This window comes from Elephantulus edwardii, unplaced genomic scaffold (genome assembly GCF_000299155.1).
Source record: "Elephantulus edwardii isolate Elephantulus edwardi_28Jun2011 unplaced genomic scaffold, EleEdw1.0 scaffold00063, whole genome shotgun sequence".
Classification (NCBI taxonomy): Eukaryota; Metazoa; Chordata; class Mammalia; order Macroscelidea; family Macroscelididae; genus Elephantulus; species Elephantulus edwardii.
This window is the reverse complement of record NW_006399813.1, coordinates 8383826-8408087: the sequence shown is the minus strand read 5'-3', so window position 1 is coordinate 8408087 and position 24262 is coordinate 8383826. Positions and strand designations below refer to the sequence as shown.

Genomic DNA, 24262 nt, shown 5'->3' with positions numbered 1-24262 from the left:
GTAGGCAGTCTCCTCCCGTGTGATTAACTGCTTCTGAAAACCCACCAGAGGGTCAGCTGTGGGTCAGTTCTGACTCAACAGTACACAACAACAACAATACACTAATATGAATGAATGACTATCAGACAGGTATTCTTTTCCACCAGAGACACCTTAGAAGGCCAGAGTTATCAAAGCAAAGTCTGTCCCACTCCTTGTCCAGGAGACGTGGTGCTGGGGAGGCTGTTCAGGAAGCAGTGCTCAGGAAGCAGCAGTAATTAAGGTTCTCCTCCAAAGATAATTGGGCCTAGAGAAGATGAACAGGTCTGTTTATATTTAATATGGTGTTCACATTACTAACTGCAAATACTATCTTAAAGATTCCAGAGTTTTCCAGAACTTCCATTCATGCAGGGAGATTTGCACAATCAGTCCTCTTCCTAATGGGTGAGGCAGCAGTAGCCTTGAACCCTGGGAACGTTTCTCTGTGACCTGGCATCTTGGAATTTTCTGAAGTGACTGCCAGAGGTTGGCTGTCCCTGCTCTTCTCGTCTAATCCAGACTTAGTTGTTTGACCTCACCTCTTTCCAAGTCCAGTGGACAGAAGAGAGGCTGGCCAGAGGCCAGTCATGACTTTGCCTCACTCAGGAACAGAGGAGCCTGGGCCTTCCTACCACGGGTCCCAGCAGTAGGAAAATATCCAGCCTTCTTTCCAGGCTGGGAGGATCCCCTGCCCTTGTGCCAAGGAGCAGCCCTGCCCCGCAAACAGGAAGCGCTCTCCCCCACAGACACAGTTCTGATGGCTAACACATATCTCAGCAACGTTGCCCTCACAGGAAACTGGTCAGAGCTGCTCAGGCATTTCCTCCTCCACCATCTGCCATCCGGACAGAGGCTAGAGTCTTAGCTTCGGTTCCTTTCCTGTGCAGGGGAGGCCACTGTGATTGGAGACTGCTTTGAATAAAGTCTGGGAGTAAACTGTGAGAACGGCGTGGAGGGGGGTTGTTCACAGCCACAACTTCCAGTTCATACCTGTGCTGAGACTGGGTTGTTTCAGAATGATTTGAGTTTATCTTCTGCACCCGAGTTCCTGTGTCTTTTGTACCACTCAGCAGCCTAGGGAAAGGTCTTTAAGCCTCATTGTAAAACTGAGACTCAAGGGTTAGGTGAACTGCCACTTCAATGCATTAGGGCAATTATCACGCTGGCTGCTAACTGAAAGATTGGAGGTTCAGGCCCACCTCAAGGTGCCTTGGAAGATAGTCCTGGTTTTCAGCCACTGAGAACTGTAGAGAGCACAGTTGTGCTGGGGCACACACAGTGTCTCCATGAATCTGAACTGACCCAACTGCACCTGGTTTGGAAGTAAGAAGGAAGGGACTGAGGGCCTCACTAAGAATGCAAAACCGCATGTATGCCTGTCACCCTCCTGTCTTCTTTTCCTCCAGCAGTCAGGCTACGGGAAACCTTGAAGGAAAGGATTTTCCTCTTAGTTATCCTTGTGCATACATGTTTTCTTTTGCTGGTTTTTTATTTTGCATTTAGGGTAAATAGCAGATGTGTACATGAGCAATCTCTAAATAAGATGAGGTTGGCCCAGCAGGTTCTCTGGCATCCTGGAGGGCCGCTCAAAAGCATGTCCGCTGTCCATCATAAGAGATGTGTTTTGGTACTTCCGTAATGTTGGCTTTTTTCCTTAAGTGGCTTTTCACATATATAGGCAGCAGTGTTTGTTTTCTTTTTCCAGTCAGACTTTCCAAGAAACAGTTTCTTCTAGTGGAGGGGCTAGCGGTGTGACTAGCTTTAATCAGAATTATCAGTGGGGATTCTGAATATAATTGAGAGGGTACTCGCAATGCCAGCTCCTGCTCACCACTCTACTTTGCCTTCCCAGGAGGACTTTAAGAAGGACAAAGGAGAGGATCTGATCCAAATACTGTGTGAAAAGGAGCAAGCCAAAGATGAGGCCAGGGAGTGCTCCGTGCTCCTGGCCCAGTCGGAGATAAAACCTCAGTGTCTGATGCTGATCTTGGCCAACAGATCGGGTAAGAAGCATGTCTCTCTGGAGAATCTGGAAGGAGTCAGGCTAAGGTGAGGGGAGGCAGAGGTTAGTGGAGAGGATCCTGGGCACAAATCAGACATCTCAGCTCCAGAGAGCAACAGTGCTGGGGAGAAGGGCTTGACCAAAACTGGAAGCTGTCCTTTTGGGATGGACCACTCTAGCCATGAGATCATCTTCTAGAACAGCGTGGCAAGGTGAAGCAGGAGGATCTTGTTCAGTTTCTAGATTTGATAACCCTTATTTCTAATTCTAGAGCTTCTCAGCAAGCTCCAGCTTATGAAAAAATACCAGTCTGGCCTCGAAAAGGTAAATTCCGTCAAATACAGCATCTCAAAGAGAAAGTGGACTCAGGGGTGCTCACTGGGGTGGGAAAGGAGGTGTCTTCTTCAGATCTACCCACCCTACCTCTCCTTACTCTTCTAAACACTTTTACCTGTTAGGTCAAACATTTTAAGATGTGTCTCGTTTAAGAGATGTCAGTCTTAAATGCTCCTCTTGCATTCATCCATTGTCTTGTCTCCTCCCGGGGTCTGGAATGGGCTGGCTTCCTCTTTCAGCACCCACCTTCCACAAGTGACATAGGTTGTCTGCTCTCTGTCCTCACCTCAAGCTGGGGATCCACAGATTTACTGAAGAAAGTGTGGGGAACCACCAGAGCTATTCTCGCAAGACCCTGATTGCTCTGGTGACCACGGGAATTCTGCTGGCCATCCTGGGCACTACTGGCTATTTCCTCATGAACCGCCGCAGCTGGAGCCCCACTGGAGAACGGCTGGTCAGTGCTGGGGTCCGGGGAAAAGGAGATGAGGACAGTAGGGGTCTTCTTGCGAGGTCCATGAATGTCATGCCAAGTGACAAAAATGCTACTCTGTGCCCTTATGCAGGGTTATTCATGTACATATACAGCCAACCCAAGGGCACTTAATATGTAGCAGGCTGAGGAGGGGAACCGATAGGGGCCAGCCCACCTGCTCAGGGTGGAAGGGCTCCTGTCTTTACTCGGCATCTTGCCTGGGATAGTTGAGCTGGGAACAAGCAGAACAGGCTGCTATATCCACCACATTAGCTGCAAGAGTACTAGATGCCCCTGGGCACTGCCTTGCTCACGAGGAAGAGGCCCAAGGAAGGGAATCCAGGTCTTGACGTTTTCTAGATGGGAGAGGACAAAGCTGAGCTCTTTCTCTGGGGGAGGGGAGGGCATTGTTCCATGCTGGGCTCTGCTTATTTGCCTGTGGGGCTGGCTGTGGCATGTCGGTGGCACGGTGTGGTGCCTCTCCTCTGTCCTTTCTCCTCCAGGAGCTGGAGCCCTGACCACTCTTCAGGAAGAAAGGAATCACCACACGCAGCTGCATCCTCTCCCTCCCTCCCCCTCTCCCACCCCACCCTGCCTAATTCTCTCCTGTTGGTCTCACCCCCCAACCATGCCTTCCCCCTGCACACTCAATAATGTTCCTTTATTTATACACTGTCTAGGGTGAAGACCCTTACTACACTGAGAGCGGTGGAGGCCAGGGCTATAGCTCAGGCCCTAGGGGCTCCCCTGAGGCCCAAGGAAAGGCCAGTGTGAACAGAGGGGCTCAGGAGAACGGGACCGGCCAGGCCACGTCCAGAAATGGCCATTCAGCAAGACAGCACGCAGTGGCTGATACCGAATTGTGACTTGGTTGTGGGGGATGAGGGCTGCCCCAGCCCTGTAGACATCCCTTGTGCCCTTCCCTTTCCCACTCCACATCCCCTTGGGACTTGGCACGGTGGCGGGCCTTCTGTCAGCCTTGGGGAGAGGCAGATAACTCCCCGCCCTTTGCAAGGTCCGCCCCTGAACCCATGCTCCAGTCTTATATGGGTGAAGACCTGATGGGAGAAAAGCCAAAGTCCAGCACACTCCCCGGGAGCTGTTCCCACAAACCCCTCCCCAGTCGGCCTTATCCCCTCATTACGGGAGCCCAGGGGAAGCCCAGCCTCTCATGAATGACAATTTCCTCCCTAGGAAGCACTGCCTTTTACTGTTTCTTCCTTATGTTTTCTTCTTCTGCTTTAGGGAAACCAGAGTAACCCTTTCCAACTGATCCCTTGTATAAATGAGCCAGAAAAATGAGTGGTCTACAACCTCTTCCCTTCTCCCTCCTCCAAGACACTGGTCTAGCAGCCAGCCTCCTTCCAGCCCTTCCCCTTCCACCCAGCCCTGTAACCTCCTTCCCTGCTGGTGTACAAAGGGCTCCCTCGGGAGTTCCACATTGAGAACAGGGTCCTGTGCCTGTGAGTCTGAATGAGTGGGGTACAGTGGACACAATCATGGCCATCTGGGGGAACAGACAACAGTGAGTTGTTGGCTTCAATCCAGAGCCACACAGGCCTCTTCCTAGTGTTCTTGTTCCATCCTCTGTGACCAAGTGGACGGGGCCTCGGGAGCCAGCCTCGGAGCAGAGCCTCTTGACCTGTGCTCTGCTGTCAAGAGGGCCTGGTTTATCCCTAACCTGACAGCCAGGCTGTCTCCTACCTGCTCAGACTCCTGGGTTAAAAGTGGCATCAGGACTCCAAGCCAATTCCTTTCCGCCTTTCCCTCCCACACCCCATCACAGCGCTGTATCCCTTGTGGTCTGGACCCTAGAACATTTCTAGGGGAACTTCCCCACAGCCACAGCCTGTGGAAGGGATCCAGGCCCTGGGGTTTTTTTGGGGGGGTTCCCCCCAGAGGAATGAGGAGGAATCTCTAGGTTCAATGACGGTTGGAAATAGTAACTTTCCAGAGGTGGAAGGATTGGGTGAAAAAAAAACATTTTTTAAAATAAAAAGTGTGTATATACTGTAATTTAAATGATGCCAGCATCTGTCACTTGGCTGTGCCCCAGGTGTACACTGGGCAGTGATGTGGGGGTAGCCATGGAGATGACCAGTTGAGAGGCTGTCTTGGGGACAGGGCCACCTCTAGGGTGCTGCCCTTTGGCTGTGTCTGCCATCACATTGCCTCCCCTCACTGCAGACTGTCTGGAGACACAGGGAAGCTGACATACCTGACTGCAGCACGGCCAGCATACATACTTCAGGATGGGGAGTGGCGGGCTGCAGGCCGCTTGGCCCGTCCCTTCTGTGTACCCTTCCGAGAAGGGGAATAGCCTCGCCCAGCTGCATGTCCAAAGTATGAAAGGCAAAGCCATGGAGGGGGATATTAGGGTAGGATCAGCACGGGAGATGAAGACCTCCAGCAAAATGGATTGACAGGGTGACTTCTGCGCTGGGCTCAAATGTGTCAGAGATGATGAGGATAGAACAGGATAGGTTGGCTGTTGACAGGGTCACTGTGAGTCATACTTGATGGCACCTAACGATAACTGAGAAGGGGTACATTTTGGCTGCTGCAGATAAAAATGCAAAACAAAAGAAAGCACTTACTCATTCTCTTATTATTAGAGTCTCCTACCTTCATCCTCAACTTAGAGCAGAAAGCCCCTGGTAGTGGGGACTTTGTGGGGTATCACAGCTCTAGAGATCTGCTCCAGGAGGGGCTGTTTTCCATTCTGAGCAAAAAGACCACAACCAAGCTGCAAAATCCTATCTGTAAGCGCCTACCTCCTCCACCGTCGTGTTCACACCTGGCCGTGGGATGTGGGGTCAAGAGGGCAGGCTGCTGGACACCATCACGTTCAGGAAACACTCCCAAGTGTGTAAACAGGGGCAGAGGCAGCCTGGGTCAAATAAAGGTTGAGTCTTCCATTCTTTATCTGACCAAAGCCAGGCCTTCCCCTTCACTGCTCCCCCACCCCATTTCCTTCTTTCTTTTATCCCACTTCTCTAAGACAAGGTTCCTCCCTGAGCTGATAGAGGCACGGAGTCTAGAGCACAGGGGTAGAGTAGGGATGGGAGTGGAGAGATGGAAGGTAATTGGGAAAGAGGACCTACAAGCTTCTGTCAGGTGACACATCTTGCTATAAGAATAAACAGATGAGGTTCTGCCCCAGTTATGCATGGCATGCACCAGGACTGGCAAATGCATTACAGGGTCCCCATTCCCAAGAAGAGTGGCAGAAAGAGTAAAGAAACTTGGTCATCAAAAAGTCTCCAGCTTAAAAAAAAAAGTCTCCAGCTTAAAAAAACAAAACAAAAAAGAGTCTCCAGCTTAAAAAAAAAAGTCTCCAGCTTCAAGCCTAACAAATAGAACAGTGTTGTGGTTTTTTTCCTTGTTGAGTATGATCAAGCCGGATCCGACTGGCACAGAAGGAGATTGTCCCTCCTTCTCCAGCAGAGCATCCGGCAGATTCGAACTCCACGCCATCGGGATTACAGCACAGCTTCTTGCCACTAGGCCACCAGAGGTCCCTCATAATAGTGTTTTTGCTTTCACCTGATTTTGCTAAAGTGTGTGGGGGCTTTAAGAGGAAGAGGAGCTGCTCCTGGAAACCACTTGTTCTGAAAGATCCGTTTGCTTTCAAGAACATACTCTACTTTTAGTACAACCATCCTGATGCAGCAATGGCGCCACCTCCTGGCCGTGCCGAGCTCCTACCACTCATCCTTTTAATTTTCTCCATGTTTCCACAGCTGCTCTACCATTAAACAGACTAGTCCAATTTACCTTACACGGAAAACTCCTTTAATTATACGAAGTCGCTGCTGGAGAGGACTTCAAATATGCATCCAATACAATCCATAGATAATTAAGTGAAGGATAAAGAAAGGCCCAAGGAGAGCAAATGACTTGCCCAGGGTACCTGGAATTCAGATGTCCCAAATCCAAAGCTTTTCACTCCATCAACGAGCTCCACTTCTCAGCTGCAGTCTTGAAGCTCCTCCACTTGACGTCATGAAGCTGGCGAGAAGAATGTCAGGATAGGTTTTCAGCTGCTTCTCTGAATATTTTAGTAAGGTGGGGTGTTCCAGACCTGGCCACCAAGCAGGTCCTAGGGCTGAGGGACACGGGAGAGACTAAAGATCCCAGGAGGCTAAAGGGTCACACAATTTGATGGCTGGAGGGAGGGTGTGTGTAAAGGAAAGAGGAAAGATCCAGTGTGGAAAAACAATATATGAGCTTTTAAAGTAAACCAGTATAAAATGAAAGTTTTTATTTTTTTAAATCCCAGGAGGCTGTAAGATGAGGCTCATTGTGTCCACAGCACAGAGAATGGACTCTGACTGTTGTTAGTTTCCATTAAGTCATCTATGACTCATAGCGACCCTATGAACAACAGATGTGAACCCTGCCCTGTCCTGCAATACGGTCACCACGTTTGATGTAGTTATGCCCATTGTTACAGTCGCCGTATCAGTCCATCTCATTTAGGCTCTTCCTCTCTTTCTCTGACCCTCCACCTTTCCCAAAAAGATGTCTTTTTCCAAGGGCTGACCCCTCCTGACCCTATACTCGAAGTATGTGAGACAAAGTTTCACCATCTCTGCCTCTGAGGAACACCGTGGTTGTACTTCCTCCAAGCCAGCCTTGTTCCTCGAAGCCAGCCTTGTTTGTTCTTTTGCCTGTCCATAGAATATTCAGGACTCTTCTCCAACACCAAAACTCAAAGGCATTGGTTCTTCTGTCATCCTTATTCAGTGTTCAACTATCAGATGCATAGGAATTAATTGGATAGGAAAATCCTGATTCTGGGGTACTGCATTGTCTACTTGACCTCTTCATATACCAGATTTTCACCAGAGTGAATAATTAGGAAGATCTGGACAAAAAGTCATCCCATCCCTTCTAGGCAGACAACCTTACATCTCCTCTTCACAAAAATACAAATGGTAAGCTGATCATTTCTGCAATGGGATGCTTGCTTCTGTTCTTAAAGCCTAAGGGATTCAGACTCGCCATTCAGTCATTCAACAAGTACTATTAAATGCCTACTGTATGTCATGCACCAGTCTAGAGGCTGGGGATAGGCAGTGAACCTTGTATGTTCTTTAACATCAATGAAGGGCTCATATTTTATATATGAAGGTAAAGCTCAGGGAAGTAACAGTTCAGTTCTTATTTCACCCGACTCTGGGGAAGGAGCAGGCTCTGTGTCACAGGCAGAGCAAGTGCAAAGAAAGCCTTATGCTGTAAACCCTGGCAAAAGGGAAAAGCTATGTATGAAGACGGCTAAGAAGACCATCGAGGTGCATCGTTGTGGGGGGAGGAGTGGGTGGAAGTGACGGGAGAAGAGTCTGATGAGAGACAGGCCAAGCCACCTTAGACCTTTTAGCCTCTTAGGGAGTCTGGATTCATAGTAATAGATAGGAAATCCAATGGAGGTGTTTAAACTAAGAAGTGATGAGACTGGAATTTCTGCTTTCAAAGCTGCTGCTGGCTCCTGAGGAGGAAACACTGCTACAGGGTTAAGAATGGAGAACAGGCAAGCAGGTGAATCTAGCGATGGTCGCAACAGAAACGATCATGGTGGGGAGGAGGTGATATGGTCAGAAATGGTGAGATGAAGTGGCATTCTAAAGATGCGTTGAAGGTGGAGTTAGCAGGATGGGTTCCCTCTAGTCCTTTATTCAGATGGCATTAACAATGACAATGACAGTGGCTAACATTTAATAAGCACTTACTGTCCAAAACTGAGACAGTGTGTAAAAGCTAAAGAATGGGTTTTACATAATATGCACAGACATACAATGTGACCTCAGAAAGGACACTGAGACTCAGGACACAGCAAGGGATTGTGCTGGATGCAAAGAGGCAGATGCAGAGGCAAAGATAAAGAAGGGATGGTTTTATCTGAACACGGAGTCTAAAATCATTGGCAGTGATACTTTAAGTTCATTAAAACACAAACAAAACAAATGCAAAGCAAAAAAAAAAAAAGGGGGGGAGAAATAACAAAAGAAAAGACAACGTGAAATGCCATTTTCATGGCTGGATTAGAGAGAGGTAGAAATAGATCATGCACTTTTATTTTTTTTTTATTTTATTATTTGTGTGTGTGCGTGTACCGTCAAATCAGATCTGACTGATACAGGAGGAGATTGTCCCTCCTTCCTCGGCAGAGCATCTGGTGGATTCGAACCGTGCGCCTCTGGGATTGCAGTGCAGCTTCTTGCCACTAGGCCACCAGAGCTCCCCTAGATCATGCACTTTTAGAGGCTGGCACCATGAGAGGCTTCTCCTGACTCCTGTTGCTGCAGGAACTGATGAACACAAGATTAGCAGGTAAAGCAATAGACAGCTGGTTTCAGAAAGGAAACATATGTCAGCGGCTGATAAATTCAAGATCAACAGGCAATAAGACAGGTCACTAGCTCAAGTCTAAGCAAGCAAAGGATCCCAATCAACTATGTCTGTCTGTCTATCTGTCTTTTTTCCCCCTGAAGATACATTCTCTACATTGGATCAAGGTTGGGACCAAATTAAAGGCATTGCATCATTATTATTATGGGCTGTTGAGTATGACTCACAGTAACCCTATAAACAATAGAGCGGAATTCTGTCCTATTCTGTGCCAACCTCACAATCTCTGACACGCTCAAGCTCATTGCTGCAGTCACTGTGTCAATCCACCTGGTTAGGTCTTCCCCTCCTTCTTCCTCCCTCCATCTTTCCAAGCATGATGTCTTTCTCCAAGGATTATCCTTTCTCCTAGAAACATGGCCGAAGCATGCCAGATGGAGCTTCACCATCCTTGCTTCCAAGGAGCAATCTGGCTTCACCTTCTCCAAGATAAATCTGTTTATTCTTCTGAAGTCCATGGGATATTCAGTACTCCGGCACCACAACTCACAGGCATCAATTATTCTCCTATCATTCTTATTCATTGTCCAGTTCTCAGAGCCAGAGCAGAAAACTGAATAGACCACTCTAACTGTATTCTCTTATATTGGATCAAGGCTGATCACATCAGATTACACCATGGGAGATAATTGCATCATTAGGTAACTACTGCGTTGCCTTGTTACAGAAATATCAAACCAGAGAATCACACAGCCTTAACCCTCACAGCTATGTCTCCACATGGGGCCACCTGTGTCATGCACAGGTAGTAGTATCTAGGTCGTCACCATCACACTGTCGTCAAGTTGGAACCGACTCATAGCTGACCCTTGAGCAGGTTTTCAGAGGCAGTAAATTGCATAAGGCAGGGGCAGGGGAAGACTGCTCATGTTTCTCCTGTGGAACAGCTGGTGGATTTGAACCACATGCCTTTGGGTTGGCAGTACAACTTCTTACCCACCAGCCCACCAGACCTCTCTAGTATCTGGGTATAGTTCTGAAAATGGACGAGATTCTCATGGCAAAAATAAATGAGGCCACTTCAGGTTGAAAGGCAACTATAAATGATATATGGAGCTGGGCAAGAATAAGGTCAAGGACTGCAGTCTTCAATATGGATTGAAGCTCAACATCAAGAAAACAAAGATTCTCACCACTAGGCCAACTGGCAGCATCATGATAAATGGTGAAGATATTGTTAACAGCTTTAGTTTGCTTGGCTCCACAATCAACACTTTAGGTACCAGCAGCCAGGAAATCAAAAGAGAAATTATATGGGGGAAGTCTGCTATCAGAGACCTCTCCAAAGTACTGAAGAGCAAAGATGTCAGTCTGGAGACTAAGGTGCACCTGATCCAGGTCATGGTCTTTGCAATTAATTGCTATTCAGAAAGCTGGATAATGACTAGGGATGATAGAAGGAGAATTGATGCCTTTGAGCTGTGGTGCTGGAGAAGAGTATTGAATATACCATGGACTGCTAGGAGAACAAACAGGTTCATCCTAGAGAGGGTTAAAGCAGGCTGCTCCTTGGAGGCAAGGATTCTGAAGCTTCGTCTGACATAATTTGGACATGCTGCAAGGAGGGACCAGTCCTTGGAGAGGGATGTCATGCTTGGGAGGGTGGAGAGACAGCACAAGATAGGAAGACCATTGATGAGATGGATTGATTTAGTGACTGGGGTAATGGGGGTAGATGTGTCAGAGACAATAAGTTTGGCACAGGATAGATAGGGTTTAAGGCTGTTGTACTTAGGGTCGCTATGAGTCGCAGGTGATGTGATGGTACACAGCAAAAACAAATAACAAGAATAAGGTACTTTCAGAAGAGCCTGTGTTTTCCAGTATGGCAGAAAAGTAGAGTGCAGGAAGGAAAGCCAAGGGCAACAAGGCCAGTGTGTTCTGCTTTGTGCAGAGCATGTAAAGCTTCATCATTGAGGTTAATCTTATTCAACAGAATATGGGGAGCCACTGATGAGTTTCTGTTTATTCATTAATTTATTCATTTATTCAACACATTTCTTGAGTGTTTATGTCAAGTACTATGCCAGGCACCTGGAATAAGAGACAAGCCTGTCGATCAACTCGACACTGGGTGGGGGTCGGAGGGACAGATGACAGCAGGGACCATTAGCAGCGAGTATAAAATGCTTTCAGAACCCAGGTGGCCCAAATGGCCCAGTGTTCAGCTGTCAACACAAAGGCACTGGTTGGAACTCAACCATCGGCTCTGTGAGAAAGGGCCTGGTGATCTGCTCCTGTGATGACAGCTAAGAACAAACACCCTATAGTGTAGATCCACTTTGTCACACTGGGTTCCTAAGAGTTGAAATTGACTTAAGGACACCCAACAGCGTCAACAGCATCAATGTTTTGGTGTGGCAAGTCTTGAGTGACAAGGCCACTTGCGGGAAATTTTGAGTGACAGCCACGAGAGGTTCCCAGAAGTGCTATTTGGCAAGCTGGATTTTGAAAGAGAAGAGGATAGAAATAAATGTTCCAGGGAGAGAGAGAGGAAGGGCTTAGCACCAAAGCGAAGGTGGTAGTTCCAGAAATGTAAGTGGTTCTTTTAAGGCTTAAGTGAAGTATATAATTTTTCTTTATACCCTTTTACTTCTTTGTTGAGAGACTCTCCACTTGTTCATTTGTTTCAAGCATGTTCTAATTGCTCACTGAAGCATTTTTAACGATAGCTGTTTTTAAATCTTTGTCAGATCATTCCGACATCTCTGTCATCTGGTGTTGGTGTCTGTTAATTGTCTTTTCTCATTTGAGCTGAGATTTTTCTGCTTCTTGTTATTACAAGTGCCTTGTAATTGTACCCTGGATGTTTCTGGTATTATGCTGTGAGATTCTGGATTTTACTTAAATCCTATTTTAACAGGTCTGCTTTGATACCTCACTGGTGGGGGAAGTGAGAAGCTGACTCATTATTGCCAGGTGGAGGTAGAAGTCCAGGTTCCTCACTCAGTGTTGGACCCCTGAGGGTTAGGGTCGTAGGAAGGGAGCGTCATCACTGCTGTCCCAGGTGGGAAGTTCAGCCTCCTAACCAGGTCTCTGCTGAGAACCTGTCACACATTGTTCCTTGTGTCCTGAGGTCCCCCTCTTCCCTACCTTTCTGGATCTTCTTATTTAGCATATAGTGTCTAGCATTTTTATTGTACTTAGTGGGGGGAATAGGGAGGAGTGTGTCTTGGGAGATGGATCTTGTCTGGAACCAGAAGTTCAAGCAAAATATGTGATGGAGGAGAGGAAATCACAAGAAAGGAGGTAGAGAGTTAGGTGAGACTCAAAAGAGCATTTTTCACTCTTAAAAATTATTGTAGACTTCAAAGAATTTTTAATTTTGACTAATGAACAATGATTTTGTGAAATACTGTTTAACAGGGAAGAGTCTAGAAAGCATTATGTTGAGTGAAATAACTCAGTCACATCAGGACAAATACTGCATAAGACCATTACTGTGAAAATAGGAAGATAATGCAGCAAGATTTGTATAAATGTCCAAAAGGGAAAGGGGAGTAGAAAAAGTAGAAAAGGGGGAAATCACTGGGATAGCAGAAGTTAGTGGGTGGGGGTGTGGTAGAGGAATAGGAAAGATCCAATGAGGACTTGAGAAGATGGGCGATACCACTGTTATAAAACAGGACTGACATGGAGGGCTGGGGGAAACTAAGATATCAGGGAATAAATAATGAACACTGCATTGGAATGGATTAAGGAAGGAACTGTTTACAAGGAATATGGGATTAGACATTAGTTATATGACAATAGCCCAGAATACAAGGTATATATCAAAGTGGACTTGGGGTGGGGAGGGGGTATGTGCGGAGGGAGGAAATTATGAAAGAATGAATGAATGTTTTGGTTTTTTAAAAAAAAAGTCAACTTTGGGGGTAGGGAGGAAAAGGTAAGCAATGAATGAATGAAAATCCAACTTTTCTGTAAGCTTTCGTTAAAATCACAATTTTAAAAATGTAAAAGGATTTTTTCTTTTACTTTTCAAAGAGAAGAGCTAACTGGGGGGAGGGATGGGCAGGGAAAAAAATGCAACAATGAATGGAAATCCAAAATCTCTGTAAATGTTCATTAAAATTAATAAAGTAAAATTTTTTTTAAAAATGAGTGATAATGGACTAGATCAATAGTAATTAATTACATAAAAAAACACAATATATATTAATTCTTTCAGTATAGTTTATTATACATGCTGCCAAAGCAAGTCATGGTAGATGGAGAGGAGATTTGAAACTGTCAACAGCTTCGAATCTTGGTTGGATCCACAATTAACATCCTTGGTACCAGCAGTCAGGAAATAAGGAGACATATTGCATGGGGAAAGTCTGCAGTTAGGGACTTCTCCAAACTGTTGAGCAGTAATGATGTCGGTTTGAGGACTAAGGTGCATCCGGTTCAGGCCATCATCTTTCCAATTACTTGCTATGCATATGAAAGCTAGACAGAAAATAAGGATGACAGAAAAAAAATTGATGCCTTTGAGCTGCAGTATTGAAGAAGAGCGCTGAACATCTTTTGGACGGCCAAGAGAGTGAACAGATATGTGTTGGAAAGGGTGCAGCCAAAGTGCTCTCTCTGTAGGCATGTTTAGGATGGGCTTTAACTTGGAGAAGGACATGATGCTGGGAAGGGAGAAGAAGCCCTTCAACCAGATGAGTTGACATGGTAACTGCTACAATGGTCTCTTATGTGTCAGGAAGTGTGAGGATGGCACAGGTTAGAGCAGGATTAGGTAGATCACCTAACAACATATGAATGATTGTATAACCCACAATGTACATGAATGAAAAACAATGTTTATGAATGATTGTTTGCAAACCAATTTAAGGAAAAAAAAAATTGTTCCAAAAAAAAAAAGAGCTTTTGACTTTGAGGGTTTTATCTGTCAATAGACTGTGTCAAATATTAAAACTAGGAAAGTGTTGTTTACTAATTCACTTAAAAATAATAAGTATTATTCTATTATATAATGATTCATTTATGTAATCTTAAGGGGGGAAATTTTATTTCAAAGCCAAAATAGTGACTCTAAGGTATAACTTCTGGTCTGTTCCCAACACAACAAAGAAGAGTTAAGAAAGTTAAGGGTTTTAGTCCAAAGGATGAAGGGATCACATGGGCTTCAGTCTCTGTGACCCTGGGACCAGAAGATGATGTCTCGTTACCACTGCTGACCACTCTGAAAAGGATCACAGTGGAAGACACCCAGCACAGTGGGAGAAAAATGTGGACCAAAGCTCAAAATCATCAGAAAGGAGGAGGTTTATTGATCTGATAGAGGCTGTTGGAACTCCCAAGACTCTAGACCTTAGTCATCACTCAGGCTTGGGACTAAAATCACCGCCCCTGCCTCTCTAGTGATTCACTTCCACACACACAATTGTTGTTGTTCGATGCCTTTGAGGAACTATGACTCATAGTGAGCCTATGAACAACAGATCTGAACTCTGACCTTTCCTGCCACCCTCATCATTTCTGATGTATTTGAACCCATTGTTACAGTCAGTATGTCAGTCCATCTCTTTGAGGGTCTTCTCTTCCTTGGCTGACTCTCCACCTTTCCAAGCATCAAGTCTTTTTCCAAGGAATGGCCCCTACTAGCAACATACTCAAAGGATGTGAGATCAAGTTTTACCATCCTAGCCTCCAAGGAACACTCTGGGTGCAGTTTCTCCAAGACGTATCTATTTGCTCTTTTGGTAGTCCACAGGCTATTCAATATTCTCTAACACCACAGCTCAGAAGCATCAGCTCTTCTGTCATCCTTAGCTATCGTCTAACTTTAGCTGCATAGGAAGTAATTGAAAAGAGCATGGCTTGGATCAGGTGCACCTTAGCTCTTCAGCACTTTGGAGAGGTCCTTGACAACAGATTTTTCCAATGTAAAATGTCTTGATTTTTTGACTGCTGGTATCAAGGGTGTTGACTGCGGATCCAAGTAAAATAATTGGCAATTTCTTTTTTTAAAATTTATTTTAATGAAAGTTTATAGAGAGCTTGACTTTTTATTAGTTAATTTTTGCACATTTTCCTTCTTGCTCTCCTTCCACCCCCTCCAGTTCACTTTTTTCTTTGGGAAAATTTTTTTTCATTGTTATACAGTGTTCCCCCTCACCCCAGTCCACTTCACTATGCAGCTCTTATTCTGGGCTCTTGTCATGCCAATAATACCTAATTATATACTCCTTTTATATAGTTCTCTACCTCATTAGTTTCAATGCCATGTACATTGTTTAGCCCCTCTTTTCTTAGTTCCCCCCCAACCCCCATGTCAGTCCTGTTTAAAACAGTGGCACTATGCAGTATTTTTCCTTTTGTGACTGAGATATTTCACTCAGCATAATGTCCTCCAGGGTCACCCATTTTGTATAATATTTCATGAGTCCTTTGTTTTTCAGTGCTGCATAATATTCCATTGTGTAAATATACCACAGCTTCTCTATCTATTCATTTGCTGATGGGACCCAGAGTTGTTTCCAACTCTTTGCTATTGTGAACAAAGCAGAAATAACTGCAATTTCAATCTGAGAACCTGGACTTTATAAAAAAGAATATGCATCAGGAAAGACTCCTACATCATGCAGGTAAACCTACCTTGCTTAAAAGGTACTAGAAACCCCTGCTGCAGATATGACTTGTAGCAACCCTAAAAACAATAGATCAAAACCTTGCCTTATCCTGCATAGTCCTCGTGGTCCCTGATATGACCCAGGATATCCTTGCAGTCACTATAGCAATCCCTCTTGCTTCAGTTCTTCCCATCTTTCTCTGACCCTCTTGACTTTTCTCTGAATGTCCCCCACCCCCACCCCGCCCGAGGACTGGCCCCATAGACAAGTATATGATCAAGGAACTCTCATGGTGCAGTCCTACTTCATAGGGATTTGTGCTGCTAACTCAAAGGCCACACACCTTTCTGGCAATTTGAAGCTACAGGGGGCTCCATGGGAGCTGTATGGGCAATCTCCACTTGTGGCATTTACAGCCTTGGAAATCAGCTATGAGTCAGTCCCATTTCAAAGGCAATAAGAGTAAAATAAGATGACCAGAGAGGAATGCACTCTTTAGGACAATCAATTGTTGTTGTTGTTGTTAGCCATCAAGTCAGAACCAACCCATGGCTGACCCTCCCGCAGGTTTTCAGAGGCAGTTTATCCCACAGGAGGAGATTGCCTGTCCTTCTCCCATGGACCAGCTGCTGGTAGTATTTGCCCTGAGATAAAGCTTGCAAGGTAAGAAGGGGAAAAGGCAAAAGGATGAATGGAAATGAGAAACACAGGGTGGAAGTGGGGAGAGCACTGTTAGCTGTTATAATGGGAGGGTTGCAGCCAATGTCATGAATTGTTGAATTGAAAACCAATTTGCTTGGTAAACTTTCACTGAAATCACAAGAATTTTTTTTTAAATTAGCAAGAAGAGTCTCATCGTTTTACATTTTGAGAAATCTAATAATATCTGACTGAATTGAAGAAGACTATAGATGTTCACATCTTCTTCTGCATTCAATCTATTATATATAATATGCCAGGTTGTCTCTGGGCACCTGGATGGTAACATGTGAGTGAATGAAAGTGAAAACAGAACTGCTTTTTATTATTGTGAAAATTGTTTGACTTCACAGATGCCATGGAAGTGTCTCAAGGGCCCATGGGCGACCCAGGATCTGATTTTAAGAAGCTTTGTCTTAGATCTATTTTAAAAGCTGCAAGCCACCTCTGGTTATGGAACACTTGAATTCTGGCTAGGGGGGATGGGGAACTGAACTTTCCATTGTAGTTTACCTGAATTAATCAAAATGTATCAACTGAGAAAGGATTAGATGCTTTCCCATTGCACATACCCTGAGTTTCTGGTCTGTAGGGATTAGGCTGTGAACTCAAAGATGGAACTGAAAGGGAGTGCTAGTGGCCTAGTGGTTAAGGAGTTGTGCTGCCAACCCAAAGGCAAGAGGTTTGAATCCAGCTGCTCTGCAGGAGGTAGAAGGGCAATCGCCTCCTGTGCAACTTACAGCTTCTAAACCTCTCTGGAGCGTCAGCTGTGCACAGGTTCAGACTCAATGGCTAAGAGTTGTTATTGAGGAGAATCTTGAGAAATATGGACAATCTCTTGTCATTTATGATTAACAGCCTTGGAAACTGCTGACCAGTGAGCAGAGTGAACCATGAGTCACTTCCAGCTTGACAGCAATGAGTTTTTGAGAGTCTATTGAAAATGTAGCTCTTGTTATTGTGTACCATTGAGTTGGAACCAACCCATAGCTGACCCGCCAGCAGGATTTCAGAGGCAGTAATTGCACAGGAGGGGATTGCACATCCTTCTCCCATTGAGCAGTTGGGAGGATTAGAATGGCCTGCCTTTGAGATGACAGTGCAGCTTCTCACCACTAAGCCACCAGAGCTTGTACCTCTGCACTGAGAGGTACTAAATGCATGACTGAATTTGAGAACTTAGTAAGAAAGAAGAATGCAAGCTATCTCATGAATAATCTTTAAGATATTGCATATATGTGACTATGACACTGTATTTTTAAAATTAATTTCACCTTTTTCCTTTAACACTTTAAAGTGCGGTAATGGTGGTTGTTATTAAGTGCTGTTGAGTTGCCTGCTACTCATAGCAACCATATGTACAACAACCCTAAACCCTGCTCTATCAAACTGTTTCTGATACACCTACCCACATTACCCCAGTCACTGAATCAATCCATCTCATCGAGGGTCTTCCTCTCCTGTGCTGTCCCTCTACCCTCCCAAGCATGACCTCCCTCTCCAAGGACCGGTCCCTCCTTAGAACATGCCCAAAATATGTCAGACGAAGCTTCTGAATCCTTGCCTCCAAGGAGCATTCCAGCTTCACCTTCTCCAGGACAAAACTGTTTGTTCTCCTAGCAGTCCATGGTACAGTCAATACTGTTCTCCAGCACTACAGCTCAAAGGCATCAATTCCCCTTCTATCTTCCCTAGTCATTGTCCACCTCTCTGATGCATAGCAAGTGATTGCAAAGACCATGGCCTGTATCAGGTGCACCAAAAATTTCATTTCCAAGATTTTGTGAATAGTTTGACTGCTCACCTAAAAGCCAGGATTTGGAACCTATGTGGTGGCGCCATGGGCAAAAGAGTCAGCTCTCTGCTTTCATTAAAGATTACAGTCAAGAAAACCCTGCACCGCAGTTCTGCTGTCTAACATAAAGGACTGTCATCAGTCTGAATCTACTTGACAGCCACAATGTTCCGTTCTGTTGTTTTGAGATATTGTTGCATTGAAAAATGTTGAGTGAAGAAGTAACTTATTTTTCGTTGTTGTTGTTGTTATGTCCTGTCGAGTTGCCTGTGAGTCATAGTGACCCTATGTACTACAGCTCTGAACCTTGCCCTGCCCTGAGCCAGTCTCACTGTCTCTGACACACCTATCCCCAACGCCCCAGTAACTGTATCAATCCATCTCATTCAGGGTCTTCCTCTCCTGCATTGTCCCTCTACCCTTCCAAGTGTGATGTCCTTTTCCAAGGATTGGTCCCTCCTGGCCACATGCCCAAAGTAAATGAGAGGGAGCTTCAAAATCTTCACCTCCAAGGAGAAACTTGGTTTCACTCTCTCCAGGTCAGACATATTTGCTTTCTTGGTGGTTCACAGTATGTTCAAGACTCTGCTCCGGCACCACAACTCAAAGGCATCGATTCTTTTTCTGTCATCCTTAGTCCTGTCCAGCTCGCTAATACATAGCAAGTAATTGCGAAGATCATGTCCAGGATCAGGTGCACCTTAGTCTTTAGACTGACATCATTGCTTCTCAGTACTCTGGAGAAGTCTCTGACAGTGCAATTCAATTCATCTTTTGATTTCCTGACTGCTGGTGCCAAGAGTGTTGATTGTGGAGTTGAGCAAGCTGTAACTGTTAACAGCCTCAATCTCTTTTTCACTCTCTCACAGTTTAGGAAGCTGAAAGTCCAAGTTCCGTTTGGCCACTCCAGGGAAAGGTTGTGTCACTGTTGTCCAACATTCTTTGGAGGTCTCCCTGTGTTTTGGCATCAATCTTAAAAACAAAAGACATCTGGATAAAAAGAACAAACTTGGATCCTGCCTCTTCTTTCTTCTCACTTCTCTCTCCTTTTACCTTTTGTAAGATAAGACTCTGGAGAAACCCCTCTCCCACCTGAATCAACCTGAATTAAGGCTAAGATATAATTAAAAGTGGGATACAATGCCCTTAATCCATTTATAATTTATTGGCTTGTAACACCTGATCATATCATGAAGAGTTTCATTATATAACTAACACTGCCCATCATTCAGGAGCTCTGGTGGCCTAATGGGTAAGGAGATGTGTTGCCAACTCAAAGGCATTTGGTTCAAATCTACTGTCAGTTTGGAAGGAGAAAGACAGACAATTTCCTTCTGTGTAATTCAGTCTCTGAAAATCCACTGGAGAGTCAACTATGAGTCAGTTCTGACTCATCAACAATGAGGGGTTTGCTTTTTTTTTTTTTTAGTTTGCATCATTACATAATGTCCAAACCACTAGGAATCATGTCCTGACCAAGACGCCACATATATTAAGGGTGGGACACAGTTCAATCAACAATAAGAAGAAACATTTTACAACACTCTGATTGCAGCAGGCATTGCTGAAAGGATAAGATGAAGCCAGCAGACTAGTTAGAAGATTACACCATCAAAGATAAAGGACAATTGTGCCCTAGGAAAAAAAAATCTGTGACTAGAAATGTTGAAAATAAAATTAAATCAATAGGAATTGGTTCTGAGGGTAATGATGGTATTGCATATAGAGAAAAATGTCCTTAGTCTTAGGAAACATTTAGAGATGAAGTGTCAAAATATTTATACCTTTACTCTAATTTTTCTTACGTGTGTGTGTGTGTGTATGTTTTATAAGCACAGACACTCCTTTACATATAGAGGGGAAAAAGAAAATGTAATTCACAACTTTGGTGACTGTGAATCTAGATGAATGTAATCTAGTAAATGGGGATCATTTCACTTTCAGCCTTTCTTCAGGTGTGGGTTTTCAAAATAAATTTTAAAAAAAGACATGGAAAACGTATACAAATGAAACCTTAACAGTTCTTGGCAATCACTAATTGGATAAAAAAGAAAAGGGGAGGAGCCTGAAAGAATGATTTTGGAAAGATGCAGACTTGAGGTTCTTTAGAATCTAGATGGTCAGGGAAGTCATTCAGGGGCACTACAGTGTCAAGGGTGGATGTGGAGAATAAACACCCTTGGTGTGTGTATGAGGCCACCTATGTAATTTCATAAGAAATTGGGAGCCAAATCACCCCAGCTGTGGTGTAATGGATCACTTTTAAATGGCCTTTCTCCATATAGTCTTGTAACACTCATCAAATGATTGAGTGGAATTATGCAAATGAGGTAGTTGTGGCCCACCAAGGATATTGGACAGTTTGATAAGTATGCAAATAAAGTTCATGGCACTATTTGGGGTGTTGAGACCATAGATTGCGAATGAGAGGATTGGTCAATTTTGCCATCCTTCTTATTGTTGTTGGATTGAAACGGTGACTGCTGCAATGGGCTCATGTGTGTCAGGAAGTGTGAGTATGGAGCAGGATAGAACAGGGTTCAGATCTGTTGTTCATAGTGTCACTATGAATCATACTTGACTCAACGGCACCTAACAGCAACAACAATAACAACTGATTGTTGTTAGGTGCTATCCATTAAAATACGATTCACGGTGACCCCATGAACAACAGATTTGAAGCCTGTGCCATCCTCATCATCTCTGACACACTTGAGCCCATTGCTGCAGCCACAGTGTCAATCCATCTGGTTGAGGGTCTTTCTCTCTCTCACCAACCCTATACTCTTCTTTTTAAACCAATCAAGTATTTATTGAAGCCCTGCTAGACATCACCACATAGATGAACCTTGAAGACATTATGTTCATTTAAATGAGTCAGACACAAAAGGACAAATACTCATTCTATGATATCACTTATGTAAAATACCTAGAATAGGTGAATCTATCCATAGAAACAAACAAACAAACACATTTGTGGTTACCAGCAAAAAAGGAGAGGGGAAGATAGAGAATAAAATAAGCAACAATAATAGGACAACAAACTAAAATTTGCATTGGAATAAAGAAGACTTCAATAGCATCATTAACCTATTTATAACACTCTAACAGCATAGTATTTTTCAAGTACATATGGAATGTTCTCAAGAATAAACCATATGACAGGTCATACATATAAAACAACTGAAATAATACAAAACATTCTCTGTTCATAAATAACTCAATACTGTCAAGGTTGAATTGACTCATAGTTGACCCTCCAGCAGGCTTTCTGAGGCTATAAAATCACCAAGGGAGAAAACTGTCCATCTTTCTCCCACAGAGCAACTGGTAGATTTGAACTGACAGTCTTTGGGATAGCAGCACAACCCCCTAGAGACTAACTCATGTGACCATGTTATTGTTGTTAGGTGCCCTGGAGTCAACTACAACTCACAATGACTATGAACAACAGATCCGAGCCTGGCCCTCCCCTGCCTCATCTTCTCAATCTCTGATATGTGCGAGCCCATCAAACTACAGTGAAATGAAATTAGAAATCAACAACAAATGAAAACTTGGAAGATATACAGATCACTGGGAACTAAGCAACATGCTCACGGTGAAAACACAAGATCGCATCCCTACAAACCCTATACTTTTCCAAGCATGATGTTTCTTTCCTAGAAACATGAACAAGGGAGCTCTGGTGGCCTAGAGGCAAGGAGTTGCTAGTGAAACTCCTTACCTATAGACCAGCTCCTTACTCCTCTAACTCCAAACCCTTAACATCTAGGTTTTCAGGGACAGTAAATTATACAAGAGGAGATTACCCATCCTTCTGGTGGATTTGAACCACATACCTTTGAGAATGCACTGGAGCTTCCTATGAGCCATGCAGGAGTGTGTGTATGGGGAGGAGGGTGTAGGCAGTCATCAAGAAAGAAGAGCCTGGGCTAAAGCACATTCTTTGCACCTGGGGTCTTCCTGCTGAAAACCTCCTAGACCCAGGAAACAGAGAACTGTTACCTGAGGTATCAAGAAGCTGGTGGAGAAAAAAAAAAAGAAGAAGCTGGTGGAGAATAGGGCAGAGAACTGGAAGTAAAACCAAGAGCCTGACAGGAAATGGCACAGCAGGCCCACAGAGTGAGAAAGCTGGGTGGTTTGGGGAAAGAGGCTTGCTGGCAGGACGCAGTGCCTCTGGGCACTTATTGATGGAGTTAAAGTGCTTTATAACACTTGCCCAGTATAAAGTGCTTGCAGGACAGCAGCCAGGCCCAGGCCCAAGGGTCCGGGGAGAGGTCTGCCTGTAGGCATGTCTGAGAAGAAGCTGTCCCAATTGAAGAACTGTATCCTAAACTATGACTTGTTATTTTTCCAATAAACTAGTAAATATAAATTTAGTTTACAAGTTCTTTATGACCACTGCAATGAATTATCAAACCCAGCAGAGACGCAGAAGATCATGTGTGTGAGGAACAACTGGTGTCAGAGTTGGTAAAAAGGTTGGAGAGAAGAAGTACTTTCACCTCATAGGAATCAGATTTGGGTTGATGGTGATTTCCTCTATACCTCAAGAAGTTACAGGAGACCAGAGTCCTCTGCTACCACATTTTTACCTCAGCTAAGTCCTCTACTCACAAAAATTAAGCAGTTAAACTATGAGTAATTTTTTATGTTTGTTGTTGTTGTTAGGTGCCGTTGAGTCAAGTGCATCTCATAGCGACCCTGTGAATGACAGATATGAACTCTGTCCCATCCTGTGCCATCTTCACATTTCCTGACACATTAGAGCCCATTATGGCAGTCACTGTGTTAATCCACCTGGTTGAAGGTCTTCCTATCCTTCCTTAACCCTCCACCGTTTCCAGCATCATGTCCCTCTCCATGAAATAGCCCCTTCTCACAACATGATCAAAGGATGTGAGGTGAAGTCTTACCATTCTTGCCTCTAAAGAGCACTCCAGCTGCATTCTCTCCAAGACATAGCTTTTTATTCATTTGGCCATCATGGGATGTTCAGCGCTCTTCTCCAGCACCACATCTCAAAGGCGTCAGTTCTTCTGTTATCTTTATTCATTGTCCATCTCTCAGATGTGTCGCAAGTGATCAGAAAGACCATGACCTGAATCAGATGTACTGATTTAAACGGACAATTTTTTACAGAGCAACAAATATTTATCACAGATACATTACAAAAGTTGGAGAGGGGATAGTTGAGGAAGTATGAGAACTGTGAAACTGGGACTATGAGAAACCAGGGATGAGAGAGTCCGTGGAGGAAGGCCTAGAAGTGCTACTGAAGAGAAGAGTAATGGAATTTGCAACAACAGGGTGATGAGTAATCTCAGAGAAGCAAACAAGGACAGAATCCAGATTCTCAGAACCCTGACAGTAAGTAATAACAAAAGCTATAAATTTTCTAATTATCACACATACTTTTTGAAACAAAACCCCACAAGACAGGGTAATCCTCATTTAAAGGATGAGAAAGCCAAGGTCACACAGCTGCTAGTGGAAGATCCTCTACCCCTCCCCAACGGCTTATCAAAGAATTCCTTCTAACTATGTCCAGCACTTTCTCTGGAAAATAGTCTGATAAATCCATTTCCTCACCCCACTCCATTTCCATTCTTGCATAATTCTGTCGTTAATGTACCGACATTCCTTATAATTTTGGCTGCCCAAAATTACAGGCAATAAAAACCATCAAAACATAAACCCTAGGCCTTACTTTTCTAGAAAAAGCCCCCTCCACAAGGTCAAATAAAGCGCAGCAAATTCCAGCAACTTCAGCATCAGCAAATGAAGCAATCAGAGTAATCACTTTGTGGTGATTAATAGCAACAACTCCTCTTGTTTCCTCTACATGAAGCTGTAGATATGTATCTATTCCCAGCTCTTACTCTTTTTCAAATGTCTTTACCCTTCAATTAATCGATTCACCTTCATATCACTTCCCCCCAAAGAAAGATATC

At 44.3% G+C, this 24262-nt stretch overlaps 1 protein-coding gene across 1 annotated transcript in view; it reads left to right on the top strand.

Moving 5' to 3' along the window:
* Positions 1-3700, top strand: part of LOC102853458 (hematopoietic progenitor cell antigen CD34-like) — a 167073-nt gene extending 163373 nt beyond the window's left edge. The window contains exons 6-9 of the mRNA XM_006888007.1: positions 1874-2024; positions 2295-2347; positions 2652-2816; positions 3515-3700. Of these exons, the coding sequence (XP_006888069.1) occupies positions 1874-2024; positions 2295-2347; positions 2652-2816; positions 3515-3700 (555 nt within the window). The remainder of the gene's footprint in view (positions 1-1873; positions 2025-2294; positions 2348-2651; positions 2817-3514) is intronic.
* Positions 3701-24262: the final 20562 nt, after the last annotated feature.